Source organism: Thalassophryne amazonica, chromosome 1, assembly GCF_902500255.1.
Source record: "Thalassophryne amazonica chromosome 1, fThaAma1.1, whole genome shotgun sequence".
NCBI classification, from domain to species: Eukaryota; Metazoa; Chordata; class Actinopteri; order Batrachoidiformes; family Batrachoididae; genus Thalassophryne; species Thalassophryne amazonica.
In genome coordinates, this window is record NC_047103.1 from 1968759 (window position 1) to 1981153 (window position 12395).

The window sequence follows — 12395 nt, forward strand, 5'->3', positions numbered from 1 at the left end:
ACAATTCAGGTGACATGATTGGTTGATTTCACTGTTCATTCATAACGAGGAGCGCAGAGCGCATTTGTTTTTTTATTTCTCCTCCCCATTTTGTGACAACCCAGAGGTGGGATGAAGTCCTCATCAAGTCATCAAGTCACGAATCAGCAAGTCCCAAGTCAAGTCACAAGTCATAATGACCACCAATTGTTTTCAAGTGACTTGAGACTTGACTTGGGACTTGCAGATTAATGACTTGAGACTTGACTTGGGACTTGCAGATTGATGACTTGAGAATGACTTGATAGTGACTTTGTCCCACCTTTGCGACAACCAACCACAGCTCTTACAGGATTGTGTCACACCTCGCAACAGGGTCAAGCCCGCGTCCTCACAAAGATCAAAGTTTCTGTCCCCTCCTTGCTCAGAGTTGCTCTCAGACCATGGAGCTGTATATAACAACTAGAGAGCGCAGTAGCGCTGAGCTGTGTGCCGACAAGGAGGCGTGATCGCCATTTTAATTCTAGGCAAGTTAGTGATTTGCGTGCATACAATAGAAGTTCACTTATGGGCCTTTCACACTGACAGCTTCATAACGCCTCCCAACGCTTTAACGCGTCCGACGCATGACGTCAGACGCTTCGCTTCAGAAGCGGCAAGGGGGCGGAGATTGCTACGTCACACTCTGGCTGTTTCCACAACCTGATAAAAGTTCAGTGATCTCCATCTTGAATTTGCATCGCCTGAACCACAAAAAAAGCTTTAAAAAACAGCAGTAGAACGATTCTCCATCACCCTGCTGGGAGAAGCTTTTTTTCAGCTACTTTTCAGAGTGACGCCAACCGAGGGAGGACTGACGACTTAGTGGGATATCGATCGAACCGCGACAGCGGGCCGACCCGCACGGAGAAGCCGGCCTTCAGGCATCATCACTGGCCAGACTGAGGCCACTCCCACTTTTTGGATATATGCGAATTCCCAGTTTGACCAGCGGAGTTTAGTTCTGCAGCTTTATCGAGGTGGGAATAAAATAAAAATAAAACGTGACGTTTTACTGCACTGCTGTGAAGGTTTATTGATCGGCTAACGTTAGCTTAGCTTTTTAGCACAGTTGAGCTGAGTGAACGCTTTAATTTGTAAATGGTTCAGTCTTTTTTATTTTTAGCAAATTAAGCTACATCTTTTTTTGGAGACCACAAAAACTTAACTTTAAATAAATTATTTTGGGGCGTTTTTTCCATCGTTTTTTTTTTATTTATTTTTTTTTATATAAACTGTTTCGTGTTTCTTTATATTTAAAGAAATATTTTTATTTGTCCCAGTCAGGAACATTTGCTGTGCAGACAACCAAACTTCCATTGATGAGCTGAACACCACGAAGTCCAGTCGAAAGAAAACATCTCTGCTCTTCAAAATAGGACAAAAGTGTCTTCAGCAACACCACCAGAGTTCAAAGCTGCAGAAGAGACCTTCATCTGGTCCAGAGAACACAGCAGAACATCACCTGCTTCTAAATAAAAGGCTCTTTAAACAGCAACTATTTTCTTATTTTTTAAAAAGCTGTTTTATTTTATATTTTAAAAATAAATGAACAGATCATTAAAAATGAAATAAAAAATTAAAAAAGACATTTGCACAAGTAGAAGCTCTCCACTTATTGTGCTCAAATTCATATTTTAGAAATGACTCTGTCCTGATAACAACATTAAAGCCAATTACATATTTTGACGAAATTACAAGTTGAAATGACTATAAAAATTCATCATGAGGTTTATGTGATAGAAATCCAAATTTACAATCACACTGCAGTCACTGTTAAATTATTTCCTGTTGCATTTATATTAAACATTTGTTTTTATTTAGTGTCTGTTTTTCTGGTTGAAATGAGATATAAATAATCTACCAGACGAAATGTACAAGTTTCCATGTTATTTTATTTGTCTAAAAATAAATGTCTGAGGTTCCTTATGTTAAACAAGAAATTATCTAATCTGAAATAACAGGTGGTTTTAATTTACAGATGAAAGGTTTCTAAAGAACCATTTATTGATTTATTTAGCTATTTTAACGGCAAGTGTTCTAAACTTTCTTTTAACAGTAATCAGAAATTCTGAGGTAACAAACAACAACAAACATTTCCAAGGATTTTTCTTCAGAAAACTGCTCTATAAATGAGCAGTCCTGTGACACGTTTCTGTTTTTGTAGAGATCAGTGGTTTCTGTACCAATCTGTTTTGTAGAGATCAGTGGTTTCTGCGCCGATCTGTTTTGTAGAGATCAGTGGTTTCTGCGCCGATCTGTTTTGTAGAGATCAGTGGTTTCAGCGCCGATCTGTTTTGTAGAGATCAGTGGTTTCAGCGCCGATCTGTTTTGTAGAAATCAGTGGTTTCTGCGCCGATCTGTTTTGTAGAAATCAGTGGTTTCTGCGCCGATCTGTTTTGTAGAGATCAGTGGTTCCTGCGCCGATCTGTTTTGTACAGATCAGTGGTTTCTGCGCCGATCTGTTTTGTACAGATCAGTGGTTTCTGCGCCGATCTGTTTTGTACAGATCAGTGGTTTCTGCGCCGATCTGTTTTGTAGAGATCAGTGGTTTCTGCGCCGATCTGTTTTGTAGAGATCAGTGGCTTCTGCGCCGATCTGTTTTGTAGAGATCAGTGGTTTCTGCGCTGATCTGTTTTGTAGAGATCAGTGGCTTCTGCGCCGATCCGTTGTGTACAGATCGGTGGTTTCTGCACCGATCTGTTTTATACAGATCAGTGGTTTGTGCGCCGATCCGTTTTCTACAGATCAGTGGTTTCTGCGCCGATCCGTTTTCTACAGATCAGTGGTTTGTGCGCCAATCAGTTTTGTACAGATCAGTGGTTTCTGCACCGATCTGTTTTGTACAGATCAGTGGTTTCTGCGCTGATCCATTTTGTACAGATCAGTGGTTTCTGCGCCGATCCGTTTTCTACAGATCAGTGGTTTGTGCGCCGATCCATTTTGTACAGATCAGTGGTTTCTGCACCGATCTGTTTTGTACAGATCAGTGGTTTCTGCCACTAGTCTTCCATGTTTTGGCCCGTGCATCGTTCCTATTGGACAGCACGAAGCTACGTCACAACTCAGCGTGTCGAAAGTTGGATTGGATTGAACTTTGACCGCGTCAGCCTGCGGACAAGCGGCAATGCACGCTCCTGTCAGAAGCGTTGTTTTAGCTCGGCTTTTGATGCGATGCTCCTGATGCATCTAAAAAGCAACGTGTCTCATTGAAAATAATGCTTTTTAGACCGATTTCTGATGCTTCTGACGCATCTGACATTTTCAGTGTGAAAGGCCCTCGTCAAGAAAGAGGTGGAATATGCTGGAAAGCTGCGCATGTTGGCAAAGCCACAAATGGAGGAACAAGGGAGACAATATTTCCTTCCATAAGTAAGTGGTTTTGGTTCTTCTTGTCACTTTGTCCGTGTTATTTAGATGATAAACAGCTGTATGTCTCCTGCCGTACCTGTGTTGCCCGATGACACGGACCATTAACTCTTCACTTATGTCTAGTTGATATTTTCCACTGCTAGACCAATGTCTATTTAAAATACTTGTCGTTAGTGATTAAAATTGTTCGACAAGACGGGATTATTTTAAATTTGCACCTTAAAATAATGAGATTTTAATGACCCGTGCTGTACCGCTCACAGTCACACCCACACATAGAGATGTGGACACACACCACTGACTTCATGAATGAAACTTGGTCAATAAAGGATAATTGTGTAAAAATATCATATATGTATGTATTGTAATGGTTTTAGGAGCCGCGCTGTGTTGAACACAGCAGCAGCTTGAACAGCGCAGATCCGTGTAACTTTCAACACTATTATTTGAGAATGTGTGTATGTCAGAGTAAGTTTAATACTTTCCTGACATAATTTAATGCCATTTAATTTTACTGGCTCAATATCAAGGTCAAAATGGCATTTTAACATATTTTTTGCGAGCATTTTTCTGAGTGTGTTCAGTCGCGAATCTCCATTGAAAATGCATTAACATCCGGGTACTTCATCAATATTCTGCCGGTTAGGAGACGTCATGTCCCTGTTCATGAAGGGACGTTTTTGTTTAGTGTGCAGCGTTGGGACTGTGCTCTCATATACAGCTCCATGTCTCAGACACACTTGGATCTCTCCTTGGCTGAGATTCCTTGCCAAGAAATGTCCGGCTAAGTTAGGAGCTCTTTGAGAGGATACGGGCCCTGGAGTTTTACCCTGATCCTCGTTTTGGACCGGTTCTGTGTCCCGCTCTGGATGCTGACAGACACTCAGGTTGAGATCAGGTGTGACAGAAACACTTCTGATGTCTTTACAGATTGTTTTCTCACCTGAGACACTGAAGACAGTTTTCATTTTTATCTTTTATCATGAAGTTGTTACCTGCTGCAGTCTGACTCTGTTTACACTCAGCATGTGCTTTGTTTTGTTTAGTTTTTGCAAAAGAGAAAACAATAAACAGAGAAATGTGATTTATTAATGTCAGCTGATAATGACTGACACATTACCTGTTAATCCCTCACTAATCCGCCGCGTTAGCAGCAGCCTGTGTTTAGCTCCGCCCGCTGATCGTTAATTAACCAAATCTCCGTTACAGTGGCGCCACAGAGATCTGACACATGTTGACACGGCGACTGTTACTGCGGATACGAGCTCCCTCTGGGACGGTTTTCAGTGACTGAGCTCGACGAGATTAAAATTAGCAGCCGTTATGTTTTATTAATTTACTCTCTGGAAAAAACAAACAGCAAAACTCTTCATCACCAGAAATAAATAAAGACTACGGACACAAAAACACCACATTTACACTCAATGAGCTGATTATCATATCTACAGCACAAGTACCTCATGCGGTCAACGTGTTTCAGTTCATGCGGTGAATGTGTTACAGCTCATGCGGTGATCGTATTTCAGCTCATGCGGTGAACGTGTTTCAGTTCATGCGGTGAACATGTTACAGCTCATGCGGTGAACGTGTTACAGCCCATGCGGTCAACGTGTTTCAGCTCATTGCGGTGAACGTGTTTCAGCTCATGCGGTGTACGTGTTTCAGCTCATGCGGTGTACGTGTTACAGCTCATGCGGTGTACGTGTTACAGCCCATGCGGTCAACGTGTTTCAGCTCATTGCGGTGAACGTGTTTCAGCTCATGCGGTGTACGTGTTTCAGCTCATGCGGTGTACGTGTTACAGCCCATGCGGTCAACGTGTTTCAGCTCATTGCGGTGAACGTGTTTCAGCTCATGCGGTGTACGTGTTACAGCTCATGCGGTGTACGTGTTACAGCCCATGCGGTCAACGTGTTTCAGCTCATTGCGGTGAACGTGTTTCAGCTCATGCGGTGTACGTGTTTCAGCTCATGCGGTGTACGTGTTACAGCCCATGCGGTCAACGTGTTTCAGCTCATTGCGGTGAACGTGTTTCAGCTCATGCGGTGTACGTGTTTCAGCTCATGCGGTGTACGTGTTACAGCCCATGCGGTGAACGTGTTACAGCTCATGCGGTGGACGTGTTTCAGTTCATGCGGTGAACGTGTTACAGCTCATGCGGTGTACGTGTTTCAGCTCATGCAGTGAACGTGTTTCAGCTCAGAGCAGCACGGCGGCGCGCACGGGGAGCGGTACGCAGAATGGCCTCCTGGCCAATTTTTACTTTTATGTCGTATTTGATGTCAGGGTGATCTCTGTACCAAAAATATCATGAGAAGGAGCTCAGTGTCCTTTTCCAGAGAAGACGCACTGCATTCAGATCTGACGTTGGAAATACTGACTCGTAATTAAGGACTTCTGATGAGCGCAACATCTTCTACTGCAGGACGTTGTCTCATGATGTTTGCCGCTTTGTTGTTGTCTTTGTGAATGAAGGTGCAGAAACATTTTAACCTCCTAAAACATTTATTTTGAAAAGGTCACAATTAAAATCTTTGAAACGCCTTTTTTGTGGCAACATGTGGTGATGAAAAACGGCTGCTGGTCACCTGACAGGGGCGCCGCGGCTCTGAGCTGGTTTCAGGAGCACAGTGACTGTGGAGTCCGTCTGATTCAGAGGAGACTCCTGATCGTAGGCCGGCATGAGAGGAGCTGAGAGGAGAAAGGAGGAGGAGAACAAACATTATGAGGTGATTCTTCAAACTCTGGTCTTTACTTTGAGGTGTGGAGGAGTTAAAGAAGGTTCTGATGGTGGGAGCCAAAAGTATCTGTACACAGGTGTCTCCTAAGCCGTCTACTGTACAGATGGGTGCAGATCAAAGGCTCAGGGTTGATTTCACATGTTCCACATCTCCTGGAGCTCAGACAGTCAATAAGGAATGTAAGGATTCTCACACAGCATAGTTAATGAGACTGGAAGCCACCAAGAGACCCGTGAGGACTCTGAAGACGTGACCAGGCACAGCTACATGCTGGAGCTGAAGTCAGAGAAGCTTTAATGAAGGTAAGATGTGAACTCTGCACCAGGGACCATCTACTGGAACCAGAGCAGAGAAATGAGGAGAAGCACGACCCTTGACCTCTATGCTGCTGCATTCTGGACGACCTTAATGGCCCGATCACAGGGTCAAGGTGGACAAATGAGCTTTTGGCTTTTCCCATTACCGAATAGCCTGCAAATCAAGAACGCAAAAGGAACAAAAGAGGAACACATCAAAACAGAAGCTAACGTTAATCTCCACACTTTAAACGAAACATGCCTGGAGCCACTGTTGGAGCAGTGTGTGTCTGCATCCTGCTCTGCGTTCCAGGACTCGGTGCTGGAATGGAGCTCTGTAGTGCCTGAGACCTGGAGAAGCTGCAAAGAGAAGTGAGCGATACGACCCACTGTGGAGATGTGTGCGCACATCAGTGGATCCACCTGCTCTGGTTGCTCGTCCAGAACAACAGAGGGATCATCTCCTTCATCATCAGAATCTTCACTGTCTGGTTCAGACTGACAATGCGCGGTACGCCGCCCACATGCTCCAATTAAAAAAACTGAAGCGCTTGCTCAACATTCATAAGACGCCTCATTTTTACAAAACAAAAACACCACCACACTACTCCAGAAAAATAATACACACTCCAAACACACCAAATAATTCTGACATCTCTCAAATACCAAAACTCTAATCGCTGTCTGTACACCCAAAATGCACGCGTACTCAGCATTTCTCGCGTGTTGGTGCGTTTGTAAATTTGCTTGCAGCTACGTATGTTTGCTTTTAATGTATGCGTTCTGTCGTGTGTAGCCCTTGCCGCACTCCTGCCTACGAGTTGTTTTTTTTATTGCATTGTAGACACTCAGGTTTCCAGATGTACAGTGGGACACACTGCTCCCTTGTCAGGGCTGGGAACATCAGTTCACAAAGTTCAGAGTCCTTCCGTGTCCCCCCCAAAAAACAGAAGAAAATATTGGCATTTAAAGTCACAAGCAAACTTAAAACTTCCCGTCTCTTGTTTCAGCACTGAGAGAGAGAGAGAGAGAGAGAGAGAGAGAGAGAGAGAGAGAGAGAGAGAGAGAGAGATGTCTCTCCCCCCCCGCCGCTACCCAGCTAAAAAAAAATCCAAGCAAACAGGCTGAGTTTGCCTTGTAGTTTCTGACGGTGCTTGAACGCAGCGGCAGCAACAAACCGGCTTCTGTACTGTGTGAAAACATTCAGCTGGTCGAACAAAGTCAAACTAAACGCTAATGTTACAAAAACTAAGCAAACAATAAAAAAAACGCCAAGAACGACAGCAAAACGAAATACGGACAAATTGAGGTTTTTGGTAACATTTGTTCAAATTTTTCAACAGTTTAAAAATCCTGATGAAGCGCCAGCTGCAGGAATGAAGCTGAGCGAAGGTTAAACGATGCCAACAAAAGTCAATGAACGTCCAGATTTCTTGTTTCGTTTGGGCTTTGTTGCCCTTCGTTAACTGCCGTGTGACCGGACCTTCAGGATCAATGTGGACTCTAATTTAAATGGAAATGACATGAAGCCCAGCTGAGAGAAAGCTGGTCGTCCATGATCAGGGTCCAAATACTTATGGGCCTCACACACCACAGATTCATTCAAACACAGACATGTTGGATGAGTGCTGTTCATGAACACGCTCTTATTTTGAAGGAGCAATACACCTGAGATCTTGGTGGTGAACTGTGTGATGACCGGTGGCCCAAAGCCTTTAATGGTGGAGGCTTTTACTGTGAAGGAGTAGGTGGAGCCTGGGTAGAGGCCGGTGAACATGTGGCTGGTCTCATTGGCTGGTTTCAGCACCTTCCCACTCTGATTGGACAGATCAAACTCTGTGTCGAAGGAGCTCAAGGCTTTGTAGGAGATCTGAAGAGTGAAAAGAGTCAAAAATAAATTCCACAAATAACATGCACAAAACACACTCAAAACACAAAACACATACAACACACACACAAAACACATACAACACACACACACAAAACACATAAAACACATACAACACACACACACAAAACACACACACACACTCAAAACACAGACACAAAACACGAACACACAAAGCACACAAAACATACACATGCAAAAAACACACACAAAACACACACACAAAACATGAAACACACTCAAAAAACACACAAGACATTCACAAAACACATAAAAGACACACAAAACAGAAACATACAAAAAAAACCACACTCAAAACAGACACAAAACATGAACACACAAAGCACATAAAACAGACACAAAACACATACAATCACAAAATACACACACAAAAAACATAAAATAGACACAGAAAAAACACATAAAACAAACACAACACACCCACTCAAAACACACACACATACAAAACACACAATGAAAACACATTAAACACACACACTTACAAAACACAAAAACACCCACAAAACACATAAAACACACACACAAAAGTAGAGAAGCTTGAATCTTCGACTGGACTGGGTTGCTTGACACTCACTCACTCCAGTCGAAGATTCAAGCTTCTCTACTATGGAAACCACCTGGACAACTGAGAGCCTACACAGAAACACACACACAAAACACACACAATAACAAAACACACATGCATTAAACATACACACTCATAACTCACACTTGAAACACACACACACAAAACACATAAAACACACACACACTCAAAACACACACACTCACAAAACACACACAAAACAACTCAAACTTTATTTATAGAGCACATTTAAAAGTGATAGGCACATTAAACCCGTGATAATTAATAAAATGCAGCGGTTATAACACAAAAAACACATAAAAGACACAAACAAAAAACATAAAACACACATGCAAAACACACACTCAAAACACATACACACAAAACACACACACTCACAAAATACAAACAAAACAAACTCACAAAACACACACTCACACACACACACAAAACACATAAAACACCCACACAAAACACCCACTCTCACAAAACACACATACACACAAAACACAAAAAACAGACACGCACAAAACACAAAACACACACAAAACTCAAACACAAAAGACATAAAACACACAAAAGACACTCACACACACACACATGCACTAAACTTACACCCATAACACACATACAAAAACACACACACTCAAAAATACACACAAAACACATTCACAAAACACACACACCAACACATGTACAAAACACACACATACCAAACACACACACAAAACACACACACACACACACTCACAAAACACACACATACAAAACACACATACACACAAAACACTCACAAAACACACACACAAAACACCAAAAACAGACACGCACAAAACACTCACAAAACACACACAAAACAACTCAAACTTTATTTATAGAGCACATTTAAAAGTGATAGGCACATTAAACCTGTGATAATTAATAAAATGCAGCAGTTATAACACAAAAAACACATAAAAGACACAAACAAAAAACATAAAACACACATGCAAAACACACACACTCAAAACACATACACACAAAACACACACACTCACAAAATACAAACAAAACAAACTCACAAAACACACACTCACACACACACACAAAACACATAAAACACCCACACAAAACACCCACTCTCACAAAACACACATACACACAAAACACAAAAAACAGACACGCACAAAACACAAAACACACACAAAACTCAAACACAAAAGACATAAAACACACAAAACACACTCACACACACACATGCACTAAACTTACACCCATAACACACATACAAAAACACACACACTCAAAAATACACACAAAACACATTCACAAAACACACACACCAACACACGTACAAAACACACACATACCAAACACACACACACAAAACACACACACACACTCACAAAACACACACATACAAAACACACATACACACAAAACACTCACAAAACACACACACAAAACACCAAAAACAGACACGCACAAAACACTCACAAAACACACACATACAAAACACAAACACACTCAAAACACACACATACAAAACACACACACACACACATCTCAACACACATAAAACACACACTGAAAACACATAAAACACACACACTCACAAAACACATAAGACACACACACTCACAAAACACACACAAGAATGATAAAATACACACACAAAAACACACAAAACACACAGATGCACTAAACACATACGCACTCATAACGCACACATACAAAACACACACACTCATAAAACACACACATACCAAACACACATACTCGAAACGCACACACACACTCAAAACACACAAAACACATAAAACACACACACTCACAAAACACACACAAAACACAAACACAAAAGACATAAAACACACTCACAAAACACACACACATGCACTAAACATACACCCATAACACACACATACAAAAAACACACACACTCAAAAATACACAAAAAACAAAACACAAACACAAAAGACATAAAACACACTCACAAAACACACACACACACAAAACACACACATACCAAACACACACACTTGAAACACACACTTGAAACACATAAACACACTCACAAAACACACAATACACATACAAAGCACACACATAGAAAACACAAACACACTCAAAACACACACACACAACACACAAAACATACACATACAAAACACAAACACACAGACACACACACAAATCTCAATTCAACTCAAACTTGATTCATAGAGCACATTTTAAAGTGATACCCACATTAAACACAAGATAATTAATAAAATACAGCAATTAGAACACACACACACACAACATACAAAACACCCACACACACTCAAAACACCCAAACACAAAACTTCTTCTTTCGGCTGCTCCTGTTAGGTTGCACCACATGCAAATCTCACCCTGTCCTCTGTATCTTCCTCTGTCTCACCAACCACTTGCATGTCCTCCCTCAGCACATCCATGAACCTCCTCTTTGGTCTCCCTCTTCTCCTCCTGCCTGGTGGCTCCATCCTCAGCATCCTCTCCCTATAATATTCTTGCTAATTATAGGCCTGTTTCAAAGTTGCCATTTTTAGCTAAAATCCTTGAGAAAATTGTCTATGATCAGTTTCAGTCTCATTTGGATACTAATGGCATTTTTGAAAAATTTCAGTCTGGCTTCAAATCACGTCGTAGTACTGAAACAGCACTGTTGAAAGTTTTTAATGATCTCCTTTTAATTGTTGACTCTGGTTGCTCTGGGATTTTAGTTTTGCTGGATTTGACTGCAGCCTTTGACATGGTTTATCACTTTATTCTACTGTCCCGTCTGGAGCATTATGCAGGTTTTAAAAGCACAGCACTGGAGTGGTTCAGATCTTATCTTAGAGACCGTAGTTTCTCTGTGCACCTTGAGCCACCCTTAAATTATGGTGTTCCACAAGGCTCTGTTTTGGGTCCCGCCCTTTTTTCAGTGTATATGCTGCCACTTGGCACCATATTCAGAAAATACAACTTGGCCTTTCATTTTTATGCCGATGACCTGCAAATCTATCTGCACTTAAGCTCCCTCATCAAATTCTTTTACTAACCTGGTAAATTGTCTGCAGGAAGTGAAAACTTGGTTGGCCCAAAACTTTCTAATTCTCAATGAGGAAAAAACTGAAATAGTTGGTTTTGGCCCTGCATGGTCATCTGGTTCATATGATGTGCTTGGTCCTTTGTCTTCCTGTGTGCATGATTCTGTCAGAAATCTGGGGGTCATTTTTGACAGCTCCTTCAAAATGGACAAGCAAATTAATTTTGTGGTAAAGGCCAGTTTCCACCAACTCAGAATCTTGAGAAAAGTGAAGGCTTACCTCCCAGCGTGTGTTTTTGAGCGAGTTATTCATTTGTTTATAACATCCCGTCTAGATTATTGTAACTCACTCTACTGTGGACTGGACCAGTCGTCTATAAAGCGTCTGCAGCAGGTCCAGAACGCTGCTGCACGACTGCTCATAGGGACAAGGAAGAGAGAGCACATCACCCCTGTGTTA

General features: G+C 41.8%; 1 protein-coding gene across 1 annotated transcript in view; it reads right to left on the reverse strand.

The window, feature by feature from the left end:
- Positions 1-12395, reverse strand: part of ptprma (protein tyrosine phosphatase receptor type Ma) — a 535684-nt gene that overhangs the window by 325372 nt on the left and 197917 nt on the right. Inside the window, exons 12-13 of the mRNA XM_034183087.1 lie at positions 8096-8297; positions 5979-6081 (exon numbers count right to left, since the gene is read on the reverse strand). Coding sequence (XP_034038978.1) covers positions 5979-6081; positions 8096-8297 — 305 coding nt within the window. The remainder of the gene's footprint in view (positions 1-5978; positions 6082-8095; positions 8298-12395) is intronic.